This window comes from Phodopus roborovskii, unplaced genomic scaffold (genome assembly GCF_943737965.1).
Source record: "Phodopus roborovskii unplaced genomic scaffold, PHOROB, whole genome shotgun sequence".
Taxonomy (NCBI): Eukaryota; Metazoa; Chordata; class Mammalia; order Rodentia; family Cricetidae; genus Phodopus; species Phodopus roborovskii.
In genome coordinates this window covers 26,923,158-26,947,283 of record NW_026126460.1, presented here as the reverse complement: position 1 = coordinate 26,947,283, position 24,126 = coordinate 26,923,158, and the positions used below count along the sequence as shown (strand labels likewise).

General features: G+C 45.4%; 1 protein-coding gene across 1 annotated transcript in view; it reads left to right on the top strand.

The window, feature by feature from the left end:
* The first annotated feature begins 12,402 nt into the window (after positions 1-12,402).
* The window catches only part of Irs1 (insulin receptor substrate 1), a 49,893-nt gene continuing 38,169 nt past the window's right edge, over positions 12,403-24,126 (top strand). The window contains exon 1 of the mRNA XM_051190568.1: positions 12,403-16,956. Coding sequence (XP_051046525.1) covers positions 13,228-16,935 — 3,708 coding nt within the window. The 5' untranslated portion in view covers positions 12,403-13,227 and the 3' untranslated portion in view covers positions 16,936-16,956. The remainder of the gene's footprint in view (positions 16,957-24,126) is intronic.

Sequence of the window (24,126 nt, the reverse complement as noted above, 5' to 3'; positions counted from 1 at the left end):
TTAAAAATGGGGACAATACTATCATATTTTGATGTATCATCTTTTAATGTTTAATGTTAACATCTAACTAAAAATACTATTTAGTCCAATTAGAAAGACCATCCATTTCAAGCACATGACATCAACAGGCCTCCACTTTGAAGTTTCTGATTCCATGAAATAAGGTGACGATGGTGGAAAATGACACCTGTATAGAGCCTCATCATTCTCGTGTGAATTCTCACACTTTCAAGCCAGCCTTTAGGTACTATAACAAATGCACTAAGACAAGCAGGAAAGGTTTAGGGAATCTGTGCAAAAACCACAAAATATTTCCCAGTGTAGGAAGTGCTCCCCCGCTTGCTACAGAGTAATCTCCTTAAAAAGTACACACTACATTTGTATGCATTTGGTCTCATGTGAATCCTAGCAAACTGACAACCATACATGCTATCACCAAGTGATGCTAACACAGACATTAGTAGAATTTCTCCATTGAGAACATACTAACTCTATGGTAATTTTGTTGCCACCATTAACTCTTGTCTCTTCCAAATTCTCCCAGGCAGAAACGGTCTCAGTTTTAAAAAAAAAAAAAGGTAAAATTTGGGTCTTCCAGATCTATGCTTGGTTGGGTGATCCTGAGCACAATTGCATTTCGGTCACCCAATTACACAGGTACAGGTTGACACTTTATAAAGACAAATTTGTCTACCTCATTAGCTTCTAGTTTATGGTTCCAGTTTATGTCTTCATTTAGTTAATCCCTTCCAGGGTTGTTTCCCCAGGCTCCCTACTGAGTATCAGTGTAATGTACCTGATCGGTGCCCAGTAAGTAATTTTTGATTGACTATTATAATGCTTTAATTAGAACACTGCCAACAAGGCCTACCAGATCAACTGTCTGTGACTGAACCGAACAATCATTTAGTTTAACCTAGGTAGGCATTTTAGTTAAGCCAGTAACTAGGCTAAGTTTTAGCTTTTGGAAATTTGTTTTATGATAATGATCAAATGAATCCATCTACACATAATGTAACCCCTCACTTCTGCCTGCTCTTAACCTCAGTGAGTAAGCATGCTGTTATGAGTGTATAGTTCACGAAACACTCTTATACAAGACAAAGGAGCACAATGAAAGTGGAAGCAATAATGACTGACATTTTCACAAAGAATTAGGTATTTTAGCATCAGAGGGAAACCACAATTGAAGTATAAATTGTTATTTTTGCTTCTGGAAAAAAAGTAAGTCCAAATGCATTAAAACATTGAAAATGCATTAGACCGTTTTTTAAAAATTTGTCTTCATACCTTGTAAACAACAAAGTCTTGGATATGTGGAGCATAGTTTAAGATATTAGAGTATCCCTTAGTCTAGATCATACGTAGGCTATTTCTCAAACCACCCTAAGCATCTTCAAACAACAGAAATTTATGACCTTTGAGGTAACCCTCTCCAGAAGATGAACTAATAATTTCTTAAATATCTTGCATCCCTCTCCCTTATCATTTCCATACAATCCTGATGAATGCAAGCTGACTTATGGCTCAAAATACTCAAATATCCTCTAGGTTTGTGGCCACAAGGATGGGTATTAACTTCTTCCTAGCAGAGGGGGAAGTAACATTAAATTTGACCCTGCCTCATATAAGTCAGCAATGCAGCATTGCAGAATCTCTTTAGAAATACTAAGTTAAGAAGTTTGTGGAGAGGAAGGTGAAAAGAAGGTCAGTTGCTAACATCAAACCAGGTGCCACATGTAATGACCCTCACTTAGCCAGAGGCACTGGAGCCTGCAAGTCAGCAGAAAGTTACTGAATCCAGCTTCAAGCAGAAGCCAAATGCTTGACAAAGGCAGCCCTACCTGTACAGTCAGCATAGTGTTACACAAGTGGAGACAGAGCAGGGGGACAATAAGAACAAGCATTTCAGGCTACGACCAGCCTCTTCTCTAGTCCATTCCCTTAACCCAAATTTTCAACCTTTATTTTAATGGCTAAAAGACCCATGCACATATTGTAAAGAGAAATGAAATTGGAGTCCTGAAAATTAGAAGAGCATCCTCCTTGGTCCTGCTGTACTTCAGCGTTTGTATGTTTGTTCGCTGGCTAGAGGTTCTAACACATGCAATAGTAATAAGCCTACTTTTCAGTTCCCGCTAAAGTCCTAGATAGACCCAAGCTTTCATGTTAGTAGACCATGATCTTTAATTGTAAGCCAAATACACCCCTTTGTGATGGTTTGAAAGAAAATGGCCCCCAAAGGAAAGAGTACTATAGGAGTTGTGCTTTTGTTGGAGTAAGTGTGGCCTCATTGGAGGAAATGTGTCACTGTGGAGGTGGGCATACATGCTCAGATCACACCCAGTGTCTTAAATCACTTCCTGTTCCCTGCAGATCAAGATGTAGAACTCCCAGCTCCTTTATATATGCTTTCCTTTATAAGAGTTGAATGGTTGTGGTGTCTCTTCACAACAGTAGAAACCATAACTAAACTGTTTTTTATGAAAGTGTTTTGTCACAGCAGTAGCCTGAAGCTACAACATGGAAGGCCTAGTGTTCTTCTTGACTTTCCTACCATTGTTTCCACAGCCCATTCCTAGAATGTTCGTCACCTCCCTTTAAGACACTTACTACTCACCTGAAAAAGCAGGGGGACTGGCCAGACTCTAAAGTTGGAGAATAAATAACATAAAGGTAAAATTTCAGAAAATAGATCAGGAAAAGAAGAAAATCAAATCGTTGACCATTTGCCTCTCCTTTAAGGGATGACATTTTGAGGTGGCCACGATGAAACAAACTTGTATTCTGAGCACCCCAGAGATAGAAACAGGAGCACAGGAGTGTAATGCCAACCTCCCTCTGTTCACATAGTCAGTCTGATGGTAGACTGGACCACATGAGAGCCAGCCTCAAAAAGCACAGACAAACAAGCCAGCAAACAAACGAAAAACTGAAAAGGGTGAAGTTTTGTGACACTTACATGTTTCTTACTAATGAATGCTCTGTTTTATGGTGAAGTGTGGGATGAAGTGGTTTCAAAAATGAGATCTAACCATATTTAAGGTTCATGATGAAAAACAATGGCACAAGAGATGGCTGGACGTGTATTATTTATCAAGCAGCAGTCTGTTTAAGAGCTCATAGCATGGGCTAGAAAGGTGGCTCAGCAGTTAAGGGCACTTGCTGCTCTTGCAGAGGACTTGGGTTCAATTTCCAGCACCCACAACTGCCACTCCAGTTTCCGGGGATTCAGTGCCCTCTTCAGGTACTGCTTGCACATGGTGCATATCCAAAGCAAGCACAGACATAAGGATAAGTAAATGCAGTAGTTTAACAAGACACTATTACTTCCATGTATTGATACTCAAGACACGAAGAAGCCTAAGTATGTTATCTATTTACAGGGATGATAAAAGGCAGAACCAACTGAGTCCAGGCTGCCAGACCTAAAGCCTGAACCAATAGCTATTCTATGAATTGCCTCATCACAAAAAGAAATCTATATGAGTTAAATCACTCAAAATTCCATGTCAAGAGCCACTCTTTCTCTGATCTCCTTTTCTCTAAACATCTTCTAACACTACAAGAGCTGTTTATCTCATGGGAATGATTGAAGGTGTCCTTGTCCTGGTTCAATACCCCCACTACCTGGAAGGATAGTGGGGGTATTGAAGGCAGAGAATAACTAGGCATACATTTTCAAGTTTTCATTGATCTGTACCTTAATTGGACTGAATAAGTACATTTATTTATGTGCTTTAATTTGTAATTTAAAAATTTCATGTGTATAGGTGTTCTGTGTGCATATATGTCTGTGCACTATGTGCATGCCTGGTGTTCATGGAAACAAGAGAGGCATCAGATCACCAGGAATTGATGTTTTAGAAGTTGTTATGTGAGTTGTTACATGGAGTTTGGAAATCAAATCTACATCCTCTAGAAGAGCATCCAGTGACCCATCTCTGCCATCCCTTAACCACTGGCCCATCTCTCCAACCCCATCTTGCTTTGTATTTTGATTACATATAAAGCAACTTAACACAAATAGTAATCTAGCAGTGTCATTAAAAACAAACATGGTGTAGGGAGCCGTCCCTGCATTCTCCATTACAAGATGGCGCCTGCATCCGGCAGGCACCGAATGGTAAACAAGCTAGTGTGTAGGCGCTGGGTAACTTTCCATCCCTTGGGCTCTGCCTCTCCCGTGGCGTCATATGGGCCAATGGGCTGCAGCCAATCAGGAGGTGACACGTCCGAGGCGACGGTTGTAAACCTATATAAGGGTTGGATTTTGGATGTTTGGGGTCTCCGCTCTGTAAGCTTATGCTCTCCCTCTCAAGATGCATTAAAGCTTTACTACAGAAGGATCCTGAGTGTGCCGCGTCGTTCTTGCTGGCGAGACGGTAGCGTGGGACAACATGGACTATAACATATTTTGAAAAGTCAGGCTCCTTCTGACAGAAAAATGGCTTCTAAGAGTTCTCCTTTGTCTCTATAATGTCTTTACATACCCAAGAGCACTCATGCACATTTATGAAAAACATGAATGGGAGCATCTGCAACATAGTTCTGCATCCTACCTTTTTCCTGTGTGGATTGCTCAATACCAGCACACACAGTTCTACTACATTATTTTTCATGGCCTTATGCTATTTCTTTAAAGAAATGTAGCATAAATTATCTAGAAAACTCTCTTTTGGTATGTTGTTTCCAGACATCCTCTTTGACAAAATAACACTTGAGTATATTCTAATACACTCACTATATAGTTCTTCCCTCCAACCAAAGTGGAATTTCTGGGTCTATTTCTGGAATTGAAATAGACATTGGGCTGGGTATAGTCCCAGCACTCAGGAGGCAGAGGCAGATGGATCTCTGTTGACCATCCTGATCAACATAGCAAGTTCCAGGATAGGTTCCAAAGCTACACAGAGAAACTCTGTCTCCAAAAAGAAACCAACAAATAACAAAAAAGAAATAGACATTGGAAATTTATGTAACTCCTTTTTAACTGCCCTCTGAAGGGTCTGGAGCAATTTATACAGTTTATGCCACACCATAGTGAAAGAAGTTATTTAACTGCATTTCATGTAAACCACTAGGATTTCTTAGCCAATTTTCCTATGGTTCTTGAAAGCTGATGCCATACCCATTCTTCCTGATCTTTTATTCTTCCCTAGGACTCTTAGTGTTTTACCTGAATACAACCAATGAACGCATACACATGCACTTGAAAGTGAAACTTCCTATTCATTGGAATTTAACTGTGTGCAGAATGAGCGAGATAATTCCTAACGTGATGCTGACAGTTCTGGGTACTTAGGATCAGGACCTATATTCATGCCTTATTGTCATCCATTCTCAAGGCTGCTGTCTCAGTATGACTTAAATCTCTTTTTTTTAGTGGTCTGGTGTATTCCATAGTTCTCAAAAATGTGACCTTGTGTAAATCATACCAAGTTATGAATTTCAAACTCCAAAAATTGAACATTTTTCAGTAGGCAGCTTATTACTGTTCACTATTGAAAGCAAACTCCATAACGAGTTTCTTCAATGTCCATCTTTCAGTGTCCTGTCGTCTGTCATTAGATGGGATTCAGGTAAGAAGGAATGTTTTATTTGAAGACAAGATCTTGCTGTGTAGCCATGCTTGTCCTGAGCTCACTACCTAGACCAGACTGGCCTTGAACTCCTGAATGACCTCTTACCATAATTCTCCTGAGTGCTGAGATTACAAGTGTCTGCCACCACCTGTAGCTCTCAATGGAGACAGTCAGAAAGCACTAGCCCAATATCTAGAGAAATCATTTCCTCTAAACTTCAGGAAGTCAGCAATCTATTGCTTCTCACTCTGACATTTCACATTAAGCAACACTTCTAAAATTGTCAGGTCTCCTACCCACAAGACTAGGTATTTGTCAATGTCCCCTTCTTGATGCTGTCCACGGTCCTGAACAACACTTGGGGTCAGTTAATGTGATTGGTTTTGTAGCAATTTTCAACCCTCCCACACTAATAAACAAACCACAGTTGACCTTGGAAAAAATTAAGATTTAACAATTTTTAGCCCAGATTCACCCTTTCAACGTCAGTCTCACATGTGTAAATGTGCACTTGTGTTTGGAGTTTCTCATGTCACTGCATCTCCTCCTTTTCTATCCCTCCATGTCTTCCAACCTGTGATAATTCTTAAAAGGTGGCTACTATGTGTATGAGACTGCTTTCATCAAAACTGCGATCCAGGCTCCCTTTTCACTCTGCCGGGGGTTGGGGCTTGGTTTCTTTGACTAATAGGGTACATGTGTGCAGTAGCTATGAAGCCTCGTGACATTTCAATGGGTCCATAAAAGTGACACAATTTCTGGAGCAAGTTTTGATGTTCAGTAGCTCCCTGGGTGATTCTGATCTCAGGGCCTCTGCCCAGAGTCACAGTGGACATTGGCTCATATAGCAATGTAATTATAACTTCTAGAGTCCACAGGAGCTCTTTTATTTGTAGACCAAAGACACTAATATTTCCTCACCTTTAATCAGTGATAAGCCCTAATTTGAAAAATTTGATGAGTCCCAATTTTGACTTTTTTCAATATCATAAAAGGGAGAAGACATAATTTACTAACTTTAGAGTTCAGGTGAGAGTGTGATGAGAAAAAGAGTTGTGGAGGTGAGTTTAAGATGCTGTGCAGGGTAGCTGTGTGTATGGACACCGGCCCCACAGTAGAGGGCACGGGGCATTCACCACTGGGGAAATGTGAAAGTTAAAAAAAAAAAAAAAAAAAAAAAAAAAAAAAAACAATCGACTATTTGAAAGGCAGTTTTGGGTGTTAAATTTTAGACTGAGCACACTATGGCAGAATGAAAAATTTAAGATATCATGTGGAGCTGGACCCATTCTCTGCTCATGCTGGTAATCCTAGCTCCTTGGGAGGCTGAGGCAGAGAGACTGTAAACTAGAAGTCTGATTGGACTACAATGTGCTTAAGGCCAGCAGGGAACCTGACTGAGATTCTGCTTCAAACTAAAGAGTTACAAAAGGGCTGAGATACAGTTCACTCATAGAGGATTAGCTTAGCAGACACTAGACTCTGGGTTTAATTTCCAGCCCTGAGCCCTTGTACCCCCATCCCAGAGTCAAAGAGTGACTTCATCACGCTATACAACTGAATGCCAAACTCCCAGTCTGTATTAAAGACGACTAAAAAGGACATTAAAATAAAGATGTACAAGAGGGTTGGGGAGATGGCTCTTTGGTGAAGAGATTTGCTGCTCTCACAGAGGACCTGGCTTCAGTACCCAGCACCCATATGGTGGCTCACAACTATCTGTAACTTTAGTTCCTGGGTGTTAAAGACCTCCATGGGTATCTGCATGCACTGAGGCATACGTACATACACATACAATCAAGTATGTGTTTAGAAAAGATGCAAAGAAAATTAAAACAAAAAAAAAAAAAAGAAAAAAAGAAAAAAGAAAAGAAAATTGAAGTTATTTAGACAAAGGCCATGTATAGACTTAGCTCTGAAGAAAGGAGTCAGCCATTACAGTTCCTAAAATGGATGAATTAAATTTTGAGATTGGGTTTTCACTTTGCTCATTCCCTCCAGTTTCATCCATGTGCTCGTTTCATGCTTTTGTATACCGCAAATGATAAAAGTTTTGGCATTGTTGAGGGGATGGGTATATTTCTGAAATCCTGGGTAAGCGTTCGATGCCTTTACTCTCCCTGAATTTGCAAGGATATAGTGTGAAACCCAGAGATGGATTCTGGGTAGCTGATTGCCAGAAATTGATTTTTCTCAAAGCTCCTCTGAGATGCAGCCAAGCGTGGGTCATTGCCTGCTCCACCCAGCTGTAGTGAACAGCCCAGAGATAGAGACCTTAGTAGGTAAGCTGTATGTCCATTTAATTTCATAGCGCCTAATTAAAAATGTCCCCTTTGTGCATAAGCCAATATTGCTTAAATTTTTGTCTAAGTAGAAATCTCCTGCAATCCTGCTTTAGATGAGTATGTTTTTACTAGGACATGTTGGTTAGGGGCTTGTATGAGGTCAGAAATCTGCAATATTTTAATCACACCTTGGAAAGAATAACTCTTCGTGCTTGATAGCTGTGATTAAATAGAAAAGTCCCAGAACATTGAGCAGTTAAGTAGGATGTTTATTGTTGCTGTTCTCTTTGAACATGCATAAAGCTGTGAAATAAGTACTCTGCTTGTATTTCATAGCACCTTACTATTGTGTCTTTCAATTCATCATCAGTAATATAACTCTGTGGAGTAAGCAGCACTGGGAATGTGCTAAAAACACAGGCCCTTTGCCTCCCTTTCTGAACCTTCTGAAGCAGGGCCCTTCATTTTAAGATCTCGAGGACAGAGAAACCCCAGTCTAGCAGATTCTGAGGCCAAATGTGACTTTACAGCTTGCTTTTAATAATCTTTTCTAATCTAAAAGGATGGAAGGTTTTCATGACAAGATGGAAATGTAGTAAGTGTAGAGGCATTCATTATTGTAAAACATTGTCTACAAGGATGCCCAAGTTAGAAGACAATTGCTTGCTACGTGATCTTAGGCACCAGTAACTGCTTTTCTTACAGACAGGTCATTATGCTCAAAGAATTCAATACCTAGCTGAAAGCTGGCACACAAGCAGATGTTCCAAGAATTGGAATGAGGGGAAATATCTACTAATCACTTCATGAGTTGTAGCCACCCTTAGAGTTCAAGCTTTTGACTCCTCTCCTCTATAGAGTCCCCCCACTCCCTGCCAAGTTTTTCACAGACTTGGGTTCTTCTGCTTGAGTAAATGTCAGGTATTTAGCATATGTGATATTTAGCATATGTGCACATAACCTTTTTTATATACTAGTTATTTTGTATCTTTGATACTAAAGCTGAAAGAACCTGTTTCCTATGTTTTGGATCACTTCTGCAGAGGAGGCTTTCAGAAATTTGTAAACAAGCATGTATATTAAAATAATAATAGTGAAAAAGAATCCACAAGTTTTCATTTTCCTTCTAGCATTGTTCCAAATTGTCAACATTAATTCTGAGATTCCAATGGTTTCTTTAGTGCTGACCCATTTGTATTAAGGAACATGTCTGCTGATGCAAAAGTTTATATAAAGTGATTTGATAATTTTCAAATGAAGTTATAGCTTTTCACTGTTCTTTCATTTATATATAATAACTTGAACAATTTTTACGATTTTCTTGGTAACACAGGTCATTTTCCTATTTTAATGGTAACTGTAGATATGTTATTCAAATACGCACCAAAGACATGTGAAAATTTAATTCTCACAACCATGACTTTATTCGAGACTTCAATATGCCAAATTTGTTCTCTGACACTATTTCTATGCAATATTTTAAAAACGCAGTTTTCCTTTATTGTTTTCACCAGTGGTCTCTGACTGGCCTATAGATGGCAGCATTGAGCAGCTTTTTTCTGGTAATCAGTTGCTTGCTTGGTCTGCATTTTCTGTTAGGTGTAAATTTTTCACAGAGTATTTCATTATAATACACAAGACTAATTTAGCATAAGGTGACAGGATAATACACGTATCTGCTCAACATGACTTCACTTAGATTCCACCAAAGCCTGCGTTCCTATTCTGTATATTCACAAGAATCGGATGTTAATATGCATTTCCAGACTTACCTCAACCCGTGAATTAAAAAAAGTAGAAAACTGAACTTATTGTAGTACAGTTTAAATGTTCTGTCTCTGTCTCTGTCTCTCTCTGTCTCTCTGTCTCTGTCTCTCTCTCTCTCTCTCTCTCTCTCTCTCTCTCTCTCTCTCTCTCTCTGTGTGTGTGTGTGTATGTGTGTGTTACTGGGGATCCAATCCTGGTCCTTGGACACCTCAAGGAAGTCTGCTTTATCTTCAGCCATAATAATAATTATTTGTATATCATCAAAGCCCTAAGTAACTTTTTGTGAAGATGACTTGTGAAATTTTTCCAAATTAAATTGCTCTTTCGGTTATCCCCCCTCCTTCGAGAAAAATAGTATGTTATAGGGTTCCCCCCCCCCCGGTCTATTTTTGCTTTTGGTTAGGAATAGAGGGCAGGAAGGAATTTAAAAAAAAAAAAATCAAAGTCTATGGATTTGAAGCGCTTTCCCACAAAAATGCGAATTGCAGGACCCCTCCTGTAAAAAGCCCTTTTGGCCTAATCTCGATTTTGCTGTTGCTATCAAACAGCTGTTTATATCTTTTTTGTTTGTTGGGGTTGGAGGGCTTGGGCAAAACCTTCCACTGTTACTCTTCCACAGGAACTTCACGTATCCTCCCCTCCCCCTGTGGCACTCCAAACCTTCAGAATCCGATTCCTGCTATTGCTGCCTCGGTACCACTTCCAAATTACTTGCTATTTATAGCCTTGCTATAGTGGGCACGTGTACCCGCATCACCAAGCTGTCAGAGGGAAAGAGGGAGGGCTTTCAATTCAACATGTGTACCCAGATAATACATTAACCAGGTTTAGTAGAACTGGCGTGATGAAGGAGAAGATGAAAAGAGAAACCAGAGGCTCCCAGGCTTTCGTGAGGGGGTGGCATCTGCGGGTGCGGGATACCCCAATTCTATTGCCGCAGACTTCTGAATGGCGCCAGTACCTGGTACCTACGTTTGTACCCTCACCCTCTTTCCCCTCTACCGCATCTGTGCTAGACGGGAAGGACAAGCAACTCCACCAATCAGCAGGCTGCTCCAGGAAACTCACCCCGCCTTTCGCCCCGCTTTAGGCTGAGGCGCGCTCCCCCCGCCCCTGACTCCCCTACTCTAGGCCAGGAGGTCTAGTGGATTGAGCATGCCCAGCACCTTTACTGCTGCATCTCCCTGTGAGAATTCTGCAGTGCCAGAGAGCTGAGGGGGGTTCCTGGCGTGGAGAAGGGGGCGGAAACCCAGAACCGCCCAGGGCTAAAGTGGGATGGCTTTAAGCACGGGGACCAACGTCACCTTTGTAGGTCTTTAATGCCATTTGGGCAAGACAGGGACATCCTGCTTGATTTATAGGTCACAAAAAAAAAAAAAAAAAAAAAAAAAAAAGAAACAACTTTGGAAATGGTCTGCTTGTGGAGAGACCCGAGTTTCAGGCTTTACTCGGCTCCTGAGACGTCTTCATCACGAAGTACCCATTTTCCTGTCCAGCCTAACCACTTATCCTTGTGGTCAAGGTTAAAAATTTATAAGGTCGTCCTGTGCGCGTGGAACCCATGAAACAAACATTTGCTAATATGTACACAGTAGGGATTTGGACTTAGGAACTCTGTGAAGGTCCTTAACATCTTTTTTAAAAATGACAAATAGACTTGAGAATGTGGTAAGGGGTGGCTGGTTTTCCTCCACTCTCATCCTTGGCCCTAATCACCTACACCTAATCAATCCCTGCTCACCAGCACGAAGGGAATGATAGTGTGACATTTACACTTTATTTCTTTCCTAATTGATCAGCCGCCAGTCTCAATAGTGCCAGGCTTTAGGCTTCTGGTCTTAATTCTGAGAGACCCTAAACCAGCAACAGTCATTGCCCCTGGGCATCCTTCAGTGTTCCTTCCAGGTGCTTCACTGGGACACACCAGGTGGAAGGCTGGTTCAGACGTCCTTTAGAAAATTTTACAATAATAATAATAATAACATCAATAACAAATGAACAAAAACGTAGCTCTCCCCACCAGGGCTTCACACCTAGAAACCAACATCTAGCTGGTTCCCGGAGGTCGCCCTTACCTGTTGGGTGAGAGGCTGAGGGTCATTCGTGTCCCCTCATCCCCAGCTCTCCCACTCGGAGCTCTGCAGCCGCAGTGCACACTCCCCCCCCCCACCCCCCCAACTGCTCCCACCCTCACTCCTGCGTCTTCCCCAGATCGCCCCCTCCCATTTTCCCAGACTCCCCTCCTGCTTTCCGGTAGCCACCCAAACACGCCCGCCCTCCCGCCGCGGGGATTCCTGCGGGCCGGGGGCGCCATGGGTGGCGCGGGCTTGGGAGGCGCAGTGCCCGGGGCTCTGCCGGCCACGCAGGGGCGCTGCCTGAGCGCTGCAGCAAAGGCCCGGCGCGGGCGCCTCTGCGGCACGGCCGGGGGGTGGAGAGGGGCGGGCGCGGGGCGGGCTCGGCCCGGAATGTAGAGCGAGAAGGGGGAGAGAGAGGGAGAGGGAGACCCTGGCTGGAGCCTCCCGGCCGCGGCCGGGCTGCAGAGAGCAGAGGCTCCGTCACGTGTTTTGCTCCTCCGGAGTGAGACGGCGGCGCGGTCAGAGGGGGCCGGCGCGCAGTGCCAGACGCCGCCGCCGCTTGTTTTGGTTGGGGCTCTCGGCAACTCTCCGAGGAGGAGGAGGAGGAGGGAGGAGAGAAGTAACTGCGGCGGCTGCGCCTCCGGAGGACCGGGCGCCTTCCCCGGATCTCTTCCCAAACCCGCCCCCCCCCCCCGCGCGCCCGCTGTCTCCTCCCTCCCTCCTTCGTCCCCTCCCCTCCTCCCTTGCGGACTGGAGCTTGGGGCAGGGATGAGTCTGTCCCTTTGGAACGTCCCCTGCTTCCCCGACTGCCCAGTAGCGTTGCGCGTGGAAAAACCACTTTCCCCGCCCGCCGAGATGGACTCGAGTGCGGGTTGCAGAGGACGCGTCCTCGGGCGGCGGCAGCAGCAGCAACAGCCGCAGCGCCGCGGTCTCTGCGATTGAGCTGGTATTTGGGCGGCTGGTGGCGGCGGGGACGGTTGGAGGGTGGGAGGAGGCGGAGGAGGAGGAGAAGGAGGAGGAGGGAGAACCCCGTGCAACGTTGGGACTTGGCAGCCCGCCTCCCCCTGCCCAAGGATATTTAATTTGCCTCGGGAATCGCTACTTCCAGAGGGGAACTCGGGAGGGAAGGCGCGCACGCCTGAAAGACCAAGCTGGGACTCCTCGGTCGCTGCTGCCTCCCTGCACCCGACTCGACTAGGGGCGGCGAGGGATGCATCTTAGCTTCTTCTTGGCTGCAGAGACTCGGGGGAGACTTGGTTCTCAGAAGATCGCCGCTGCACTAACCCTAGACACACTGCCTTCCCCTCTGGGCATGAAACGCCCTTAAACTCGGGACGGACAATCTTCCTTGGCGCAGCTACCTCGTCCTTAGGCTGCTTCTCCCCAGCGCCCGGAACAGCGAGGATTTCGGAATCAGGGTTTCTGCTTGCTCCAGCCCGGAGTGTATGTGCGGGGCCGCATCGAGAAGCCTCCCCCCACCCAGTTTTTCGGCACCTCCCTCTGCTCCGCAGCAGCATGGCGAGTCCTCCGGATACCGATGGCTTCTCGGACGTGCGCAAGGTGGGCTACCTGCGCAAACCCAAGAGTATGCACAAGCGCTTTTTCGTACTGCGGGCAGCCAGCGAGGCCGGGGGGCCGGCGCGCCTGGAATACTATGAGAACGAGAAGAAGTGGCGGCACAAGTCGAGCGCCCCCAAACGCTCGATCCCCCTCGAGAGCTGTTTCAACATCAACAAGCGGGCTGACTCCAAGAACAAGCACCTGGTGGCTCTCTACACCCGAGACGAACACTTTGCTATTGCGGCAGATAGCGAGGCTGAGCAAGACAGCTGGTACCAGGCTCTTCTGCAGCTGCATAATCGAGCGAAGGCCCACCATGACGGCGCTGGAGGCGGAGGCTGCGGTGGTAGTTGCAGCGGCAGCTCTGGAGTCGGTGAAGCAGGGGAGGACTTGAGCTATGACACGGGCCCAGGACCCGCGTTCAAGGAGGTCTGGCAGGTTATCCTGAAACCCAAAGGTCTGGGTCAGACAAAGAACCTGATCGGCATCTACCGCCTCTGCCTGACCAGCAAGACCATCAGCTTTGTGAAGCTGAACTCGGAGGCAGCGGCCGTGGTGCTGCAGCTAATGAACATCAGACGCTGTGGCCACTCAGAGAACTTCTTCTTCATCGAGGTGGGGCGTTCTGCTGTGACAGGGCCCGGCGAGTTCTGGATGCAAGTGGATGACTCCGTGGTAGCCCAGAACATGCATGAGACCATTCTAGAGGCCATGCGGGCCATGAGCGACGAGTTTCGCCCACGCAGCAAAAGCCAGTCTTCATCCAGTTGCTCCAACCCCATCAGTGTTCCCCTTCGCAGGCACCATCTCAACAATCCTCCACCCAGCCAGGTGGGGCTGACTCGCCGATCTCGCACTGAGAGCATCACTGCCACCTCCCCTGCCAGCATGGTGGGAGGGAAACCGGGTTCCTTCCGAGTGCGCGCCTCCAGTGATGGCGAAGGCACCATGTCCCGCCCAGCATCAGTTGATGGCAGTCCTGTGAGCCCTAGCACCAACAGGACCCATGCCCATCGGCATCGAGGCAGCTCCAGGCTGCACCCCCCACTCAACCACAGCCGTTCCATCCCAATGCCTTCTTCTCGCTGCTCACCTTCAGCCACCAGCCCAGTGAGTCTGTCATCCAGTAGCACTAGTGGCCATGGCTCCACCTCAGACTGTCTCTTCCCGAGACGATCTAGTGCTTCCGTGTCCGGTTCTCCTAGTGATGGCGGTTTTATCTCTTCTGATGAGTATGGTTCTAGTCCCTGTGATTTCCGAAGTTCCTTCCGCAGCGTCACCCCAGATTCCCTGGGTCACACCCCACCAGCCAGGGGTGAGGAAGAGCTGAGCAACTATATCTGCATGGGTGGCAAGGGAGCCTCCACCTTGACTGCTCCCAATGGTCACTACATGTTGTCTAGGGGCGGCAATGGCCATCGCTATATCCCAGGTGCTAACTTGGGCACAAGCCCAGCGTTGGCTGGGGATGAAGCCTCCAGCGCAGCAGATCTGGATAACCGGTTTCGGAAGAGAACTCACTCTGCAGGCACATCTCCTACCATTTCCCATCAGAAGACCCCCTCGCAGTCATCAGTGGCTTCTATTGAGGAGTACACCGAGATGATGCCTGCTGCCTACCCACCAGGAGGTGGCAGTGGAGGCCGACTGCCCAGCTATAGGCATTCCGCCTTCGTGCCCACCCACTCCTATCCCGAAGAGGGTCTAGAGATGCACCCCTTGGAGCGTCGTGGGCCCCCCCACCGTCCAGACTCCTCCAACTTGCACACCGATGATGGCTACATGCCCATGTCTCCAGGGGTGGCGCCAGTGCCAAGCAACCGTAAAGGAAATGGGGACTATATGCCCATGAGCCCCAAGAGTGTATCTGCCCCACAACAGATCATTAACCCCATCAGACGTCACCCTCAGAGAGTGGACCCCAATGGCTACATGATGATGTCTCCCAGTGGCAGTTGCTCCCCTGACATTGGAGGTGGGTCCAGCAGCAGCAGCAGTGCAGCCCCTTCTGGGAGCAGCTATGGGAAGCCATGGACAAATGGAGTAGGGGGGCACCACAGTCATGCCCTGCCTCATTCCAAGCCCCCTGTTGAGAGTGGTGGCGGCAAGCTCTTGCCTTGCACAGGCGACTACATGAACATGTCACCAGTGGGAGACTCCAACACCAGCAGCCCCTCAGAATGCTACTACGGCCCAGAAGATCCCCAGCACAAGCCAGTCCTCTCCTACTACTCATTGCCAAGGTCTTTTAAGCACACCCAGCGCCCTGGGGAGCCAGAGGAGGGTGCCAGGCACCAGCATCTTCGTCTCTCTTCTAGCTCTGGACGCCTTCTCTACACTGCAACTGCAGAAGATTCTTCCTCTTCTAACAGCAGTGACAGCCTGGGTGGGGGTTACTGTGGGGCTAGGCCAGAGTCTGGCCTTCCACATCCCCACCACCATGTCTTGCAACCCCATCTGCCTCGAAAGGTAGACACGGCTGCACAGACCAACAGCCGTCTGGCCCGGCCTACAAGGCTCTCCTTGGGAGATCCCAAGGCAAGCACCCTACCCCGGGTACGGGAGCAGCAGCAGCAACAGCAGCAGCAGCAACCTTCGCTGCACCCTCCCGAGCCCAAGAGCCCAGGGGAATATGTGAATATTGAATTTGGGAGTGGCCAGCCTGGCTATTTAGCTGGCCCCGAGACTTCCCATAGCTCTCCTTCAGTTCGGTGTCCACCCCAGCTCCGCCCAGCTCCCAGAGAAGAGTCTGGCTCTGAAGAGTATATGAACATGGACTTGGGGCCAGGCCGGAGGGCAACCTGGCAGGAGAATAGTGGGGTTGAATTAGGTAGAGTAGGCCCTGTACCTCCAGGGGCTGCTACCATTTGCAGGCCAACCCGGTCAGTGCCAAGTAGCCGTGGTGACTACATGACCATGCAGATAGGTTGTCCTCGTCAAAGCTATGTGGATACCTCACCAGTGGCCCCAGTCAGCTATGCTGACATGCGGACAGGCATTGCCGCCGAGAAGGTGAGCCTGCCTAGAACCACAGGGGCTTCTCCATCTTCATCTTCCACAGCCTCTGCTTCTGCTGCACCTCAAGGAGCAGCAGGGGAGCAGGCTGCTCACTCTTCTCTCCTGGGAGGCCCTCAGGGACCCGGGGGCATGAGTGCATTCACCAGAGTGAATCTCAGTCCCAACCATAACCAGAGTGCCAAAGTGATTCGTGCAGACACTCAAGGCTGCCGGAGGAGGCATAGCTCTGAGACCTTCTCAGCACCTACTCGGGCTGGCAGCACAGTGTCCTTTGGAGCAGGGGCCGCAGTAGGGAGCAGTGGGGGTGGCAGCAGCAGCAGTGAGGATGTCAAACGCCACAGCTCTGCATCATTTGAGAGTGTGTGGCTGAGACCTGGGGACCTAGGGGGAGCCTCCAAGGAGACCGGTCAAGTGTGCGGGGCTGCTGGGGGTTTGGAGAGTAGTCTTAACTACATAGACCTGGATTTGGCCAAGGACGTTAAACAGCGTCCTCAGGAATGCCCATCTCAACGGCAGTCCCTACCACCCCCTGCCCCTCGCCAGCCCTCAGGCAACAACGAGGGCAGCTCCCCCAGGCGCTCCAGTGAGGATTTAAGCACCTATGCCAGCATCAGCTTCCAGAAGCAGCCAGAGGACCGTCAGTAGCTCAACTGGACATCACAGCAGGTGCGTTCTCTGGTGACAAAATCAGAAGACAAAAGTGCATTTCCCCGGGTGCTTGAATTCTGTTCTTTACCTCTCCCTTTTCACTCCTTCCCACAGTGTCCTTGGGGAGGGTACACTTTCAGGAGGTGGGGTGGGTGGGTCAGGGTACACAGATGCTCACCCCACAATGACACCTGGCAGATAGTCAAGGAAATGTGTTGGGGCAGCCACAGAAGGGCTTCTGTATTTGAGAATTCCCAAGTGAAGTACCTGCTACTGCACTGCAAAGCTTACGTTCTAGAAAACCTGTTCTGAGGTTTGTCAAGAATCATTTTCTTCACATCTAAGTTTTCTTTTGACCAGTCCTCAGTAGGGACAATACAACAAAAGAACTTGTTAATACAGAGCCCAACAAGCCCTCATGTAAGATCCTTTCTCAGAGTTCTGAAGGGCAAACTCACTCAGTGGCTTGTGCACTTTTGTTCTGTGATTTCACACAAGACCAAAGCTGTGTAAACAGCAACGACTTTTTTTCAGGCTGTCTTAAAAAGATTCAGGAGCAAGAGCTTTTTTTAAGGGCAAGTATTTAGAAATGCTCACTTATTTCACATCTCCAAAGAAAGTAATTATGGGAACATTTTCTTTTTGTACTAAGATTCATGATTTTTTTTTTTTTTTTTTTTTTTTTTTTTTTTGGTCACACACAAACCTACCATCTTGCAGGCATGGCTGCTTTTGTACAGAATATGCAATAAACACCATGTGCCTGGAACCCATTATGAGTTAAGAGTTACAGAAGTTCACCCCAGCCTCACTGCCTTGTACTTCCTTTTCCTGTATTGAGGCATCACGCATACCATTGGGGGCTACTGTACATTTTTCTATAAGATTACTTAACATTTTTCTAGTGAAACGAACAGGGGAAAGAGGGTGTTTGTTTTGGTGTGTGTTGAATGGAGAGGGAAAACTGTGCGGTCTCCATTCGTAGGGTATTTGTTTTCTTTTTAGCTCATGAATAGATGCCTCAGAGATGTTGAAAGGTGGTTTTAGGTCATCTGCGGCCAAGGCTGTGTTGAAAATGAGAAACATTTGTAATAGGAAGTTAGCCTGCCCTTCTTTCTGTGAGCCTATTTTCTTATGGTCATTGTGGGGAGAGCAGTGTCGTTCCCAGATAATGTGATGAGTTGGCAAATCAGAACTTTCCAGAATTGGAAGCAGTTTATTCTGAGAAACTGATTACCTTGTGAATTTTATGTGTGTGTCTCAGAAATAGCATTGAAAAGCATTTATTTTTCTCAATAAGTATTCATAAGAAATTAATTTGTATCTTGGGCTTTTATCAATAGGAAATGTTAATGAATAACAGGAGTGATTGTGTGGTCAAAATGGTCCTGATTTGCTTCCAATGACTATCATTCTCTATTTTGTAGGACCAAATAGAGGCACATGAACATTAAAACTAAGATTTTATGTGATGTTAAGAAAGTATCGATCTGATTGGTATTTATTTCAATAGTTTCTTTTATCACTGGGGCAGAGAGATTTTTAGTGTATTGTTGCCAACATAAAATTCCTGGTTACTTCTAACATGGTTTTTGAGGGTTGGGACTCCTGCAATACTTGCATTGTAAATGGATTACTTCATAAAGTAAAAAGAGCCTGAAGCAAAGAGATCCAGCAAAGCTCACATTTGGGGTTTACAGTAGGTAAAGGAAGAAGGGGAGAGAGACAACCTTTCCCTCTCATTTGCTTTCATACTTTTTACAGATTTTGTTTTACAGAATAGAATAAGCAGTGTTTGGTCTTTTGAGGAAACAAATGAAATGATCAAACATAATCTTCATTGCTTTAAAAGGAATTTAAAAGAAAATCCTTATGTGGAGAAAACACACACACACACACACACACACACACACACACGCACACACACACAGAGTGCTGTTTGAGCACTTCACACACACACACACAGAGTTCTGTTTGAGCATTACACACACACACACACACACCTACCTCCCTTCCCAAGACTTGAATGCTCAACCCTCCATTCTTACTTTTCTTAGGGAAAATACAATAATCCAGAAAAGTCAGTTGTGTCTGCTACAATACTGGAATAGCAATAGATCATGTTTTTCCAAATGCTAGAAGCAGTCTTCTGCAATGTGTATCTAAGGGGTGTGTGTGTGTGTGTGTGTGTGTGTGTATGTGTGTGGTGTGTTCTTCAAGCAGAACATCTAGTGCTACCTGGTGCTTGTATACCCTCGATTGTGCTTGCTTTTGCTAAGTTTAAAGGTTTTATTTGCTAGTCACTTATCATGCAAAGCCGAGCACAATCAGATCTGCCAGTGGCAGACAGCTTCTGCTCACAGTGAGTTCAGTTAGCTATTTTAACCTTCCCTGCCTTTGCTGTTGCTGCTACTTCTTGTTTCAGGGGGAAAAAAAAAACCCTGAAAACATGGCTAAAGTAATACAGCTGCCACGAGGGGTGTGCGTGCGTGCATTCTCCGAGCCCCTCTTTTTAATATCTCGGCTTGTTTACTTTGTTTCAATGTCAGTTCAAGGAGAGCCATTTGTGAAGCATTTAGCTCCCCGCTAGAACTTAACTGATTCAACAACAATCTTTTGTGTGTGTGTGTGTGTGTGTGTGTGTGTGTGTGTGTGTGTGTGTGTGTGTGTGTGTTTCTTCTCCGGTCCATGTCAGGGTCACCTCCAACTTAGTTCTGAACAGCTAGATTGTGCTGTGAAAGATCACCCCTTCCCCTGATTCCCTTTGTCCCCACCTCCTAGTGCATGGCCCTGGTTAGTGCGCTCTTTGTGGCCTACTGCCTGTACCAGGTTAACCCAGATCCGAAAGAAGAGGGCTAAAAGAAACCTGGGCCTCAGTAAGTCCAAATACCTTTAACCAGCATTCGCCTTAGATTTGTCTTTACTGTTGAAACTGCAGCCTGGCAGCACACTTTTGCTGACACAGATTGGAGTCATCCCTCCCTCTGGGGCTCTGTTTTTTTTTTTTTTTTTTTTTTTTTTTGGTCATCCTTTTGTTAAGGCCTCCTTAAAAGAGAATTTTACCATTCAATTTTATCATTCATTTCTATTCCTGTTTTTCCTTGCTGCGACCTCCAGGATTCCATGCTTCCACAGGCACCTCTCTTTACTCCCTCCCTCGATGCTCTCTCCACCCCGTGGCCTTTAGAGCTGGCGCAGACCCGCGGGGCCCTGGCACTTTCCCTTTTCCCGGGTCACCTCTGCTTCCTGCCAGCACCTCCCCTTTGCTTAGCCCTTGCCCCCCCCCCAAGCCCCCTTCCGCCCCGCCCGGGGTGGGGGAGTCAGCAGGGAGGAGATCCTCTAGGCTCTCGCCCCCGCCTGGCTCGGTCCTCGCGGGACACAGGGCCCCTTCCCAGGCCTCGAGGTTGGCGGTGGCAGCCGAGCCTCCGCCTCTCAGACCGGCAGGCAGGACACCGAGTGCCGATTGGCCCTTGCAAGAGCCAATCGGCATGAGTGATGGTCGGGGCAGGGGCAGGCTGGGGCCTCACTGGGGAAGCTTTCACTCTTCTTGGTGCTGCAGAGCTGATCTTGATCCTCCCGCCCCCAAGCCTAGGATGCGATGCGCTTCATCTCTAATGCATCTCTGCCAGAATCCTAAGAATGAAAAGGCCCAGCAGCGGGCTGACAGAGGCCGGAAACACATCACTTCCTCTTTTTAATTGAGAAAAATTCAGGCCGCGACCATGTGACATGCCCCATTTTGTTTCCCTCCTGTCTTTACTATGGTTTACTATGACTGTTCCTTCATCTTCCCATTTCTGGTATGCAAACAGGAGCTAGCAGCAGACAGCATGTGGTGTGGGATTGGTTGGGCTGGCTCAGGAGTCTCACATTTATGTTTCTTGGTAAATGGGAGGAGAAGGAGACACAAGCCTTGCTTCGGGGTCACTCTAAGAAACACTCCTTTGCCTTGAAAGAGCCCGAGGCTCTTTACAGTAACTAACAATATCCACTTTACTGAGTACCTGCAGTTTAAAACCACCTGAGCTAGATAAGATCAAGGAAAATGGATCCTCCCCACTCCTCTTGTGAGGGAGCCCATAATGCAAGGGAACCTTAGGTTACAGCTTGTACATTGTGTCTGTGGATTCATTAGGAACTCTGGAAGAGTAGAGTTTGTTCCTTTCTCAAGATTTTGAGGACCAGTGGGTGTGTTTTTCAAACATTTGTTTTTGACCACCAGTGACATCCCACCAGGACAGTCTGGACTGATAGTTAGGGTTCGTTCTAGTTGTACTGAGACCTCATGACAAAATTTCATGAGATGCTATAGGGATGGAAAAGGCACTTGAAAAAAAAAAAAAAAAAAAAAAAAAAAAAAAAAGAAAGAAAGAAAAAAAAAGAAAAGGAAAACTATGGAAGTGTTTTCTTCTTCCCCTACTCCCAAAAGAGTTTTCTCAGCAGCAGGTGTCCAGCTCCATCACAGACTCCTAAGTCACAGGGGTAGTGTTTTCCCGAGATGTCTGTGGAAAAATCACAGGTGGAAATCAGTGTGTGATAGCTCTAGTATGAAAGAACTCAAGTTTCTTGAGAGCAGCAGAAAAGACATACTGCAGCATTCAACTTTTTTGTCTCCTGCCATTGTTTGGGTAGCCTATGTCCTTAAAAATATGTCCCTGTATAACAACTATGTATTTGAGCAACCCTAATATTCCCTAACAGGAAAGAATTTGAGCTCCAACCAGCATGCTACTTTTTAATCCCACCCACCCCAACCCCCAGTCTATCAGAATTCCTGGAAAATCAGTGTGTGCTATCTTGAATGATGTAATGGAAAAAAAAGCTGCTCCTGAGAGTGAGATCTTGAGCTCTAGCCTCGTGACCTTGATCAAGTCACTTAATTTCCCTGGGTCTATTTCCTCATCAGTAACTGGAGAAGTTCATTCCACATTGTTCTAAACTTCTTTGCAGCTCTAAACATAGGGATGTTTTGGAGCAAATGACTGATGCTCTTTAATGAGTCATCTGTACTGAGCATTATTTCCTCAGAAGCTGTAGTTGGGGTCATAGGAAAGTTCATTCGATGTCCTAAGCTGTTCTGTTCTTACCTATGTGTGTACCATCCTCTGTCTTGCAGATGGAGGCTTTTGGCTTTAGGACTGGCTTTTGGCCTTTCTTGTTTAGAGAGGGTTTTGTTTGTTTTTCTTTTTTCTTTTTTTTTTTTTTTTCCTCATTTTTCTTTTTCTCTCAGACAAGATTTCTCTGTGTAGCCCTAGCTAACCTTAAACTTGCTCTGTAGACCAGGCTGGCCTCAAACTCACTGAGATATGCCCACTTCTGCCTCCCTAGTGCTGGAATCAAAGGCATGTGCTATCACTGCCCATTTTCATATTTTAACAGACTTTGAGGCAAACACTTCTGATAGTACTTAAGTGTTCAGAGCCATCTCCAGACTAAACCAGTCTCCTCTTACTTCATTTACAAATAAAGTATCCTGTGTTAATGTAAGTCACCTGCAGTTCTCTGCTTTCTGACCTCTCCATCAGGAGCATCATACCTGACAGCATAGGTCAGGCAGGCTGTCACCACTGTAGGTCTGTGACATTGCTCAACATTTCTTCTGTTAGGAATCTCCCGAGTCTTATAGGTAGTCAGTTTACTGATAGTGCTTCTCATTTGAAGCATCAGAATTCTCCAGTGAGATACACATTTAAGTGAATGGACAGGAAATTCGAGAACCCACCTGGGGACTATGGGATGTCTTTCCAATTTTGGGCTATTTAGCTGATTGATATATGTATATGTATGTGTACACACATACATATACATACACACATATATATTTGACTGGCCCAATGTTATCTTGGCTGTGGAGTTACTAATATATTCAGATGCTCTCATGGTATTCACATCTCTACATAGGCTTCATATATCATCAGAACAAGAGTCTGTTCTGTACACTTCTCATTTAAAACCATTCACTTAATCTTTTCCCACCTTCCTATTACAGTCAGATGTCTTAGCTGCACTGGAGATAAATGCTTCCTTTTATTATGATGGGTTGGTAATTCAGTGTAATAGCACTTCATAATTTCAAGGTTCTGTTTTGTTGTTTTAACTAAAGCCTTCTAATTATTTCCTCATGCTAGAGAGTTCCTGGAAATAGCTAACATTCAAGGAAACTGACCTATCATGAATTTGGGTCGAAGACAATTTCTCATAAAGATCTGGTGACTTTTTTCATGCTGGTACTTTTGGGGGAGCTTTAAAATGAACAGGTACCCTAACATTTATTATTACGTATTTGATTTATTGTTTTATTACCTTATGGATCCACAGCTACATGGCCTACTTTTAAAACCTCTTAAATGTTATGTTTGAAACTTGTTGAAAAAGCATAGTTATACATTTTTAACAAAATTACTTCTTAATGCTGCCCAGTATAATACTCATGCACTTTGGTCTAATAAGAAACAGTTTAAGAAAGTGAATCGAGGGCTATTTGAAATGATAGGCTCCCAAGCATCATCAATTGGCATTTACTTTTGTCTTACATAAAGGGTATAGTATCTTTACCAATCTTAAGTCACAGAGAAAGGGAAATGGTGGGGTAGGCAAAACTAAGTTACTTGTCATCACAGTGAAAGAAATCTTTTGCTAAGACGTTCTTGCTACAGGCTCTGCTATAATCTATTTGTTAAAATAAATTCGGTTGGATAAATGTCATTTGTACATTTTCCATGAGTCACTAATGATTGTATAGTAGGTTTTAAAAACTGTGTTCATTTGGAGAAGGTTGTGCTTTGTTTTTCAGCCCCTGCCATTCCTGATGGCAGATGCTTGAAATACTTGGGCCAGACATTCATTTAGTTGTGTCAGTCATCAATAGAGAAGAGGTTTAGTGGTTTTACTGGCTAGATTGAGTTGCATTTATTGCTCCCTTTACCATTTCATGTTTTAGTTTTTTTTCTTGCAGTTACACGTTGCATATATGTAACTGTTCCATTAGTTGTTTTGTTTGTTTGACCTGATATTCTCTGATGCAAGTTCTCCAATCTACCCTGACATATTCAGGTCATGTTGCTATCAGTATTATTTAGTCTTTAGAATGTGATAGTTGTGTTTACTGGAGTAACCAAAGAGATATTTCATTTCAAATGTATGTTGTATTCCAGGCAAATTATGTCTTGTGTAGGAAGTTCTAATTCT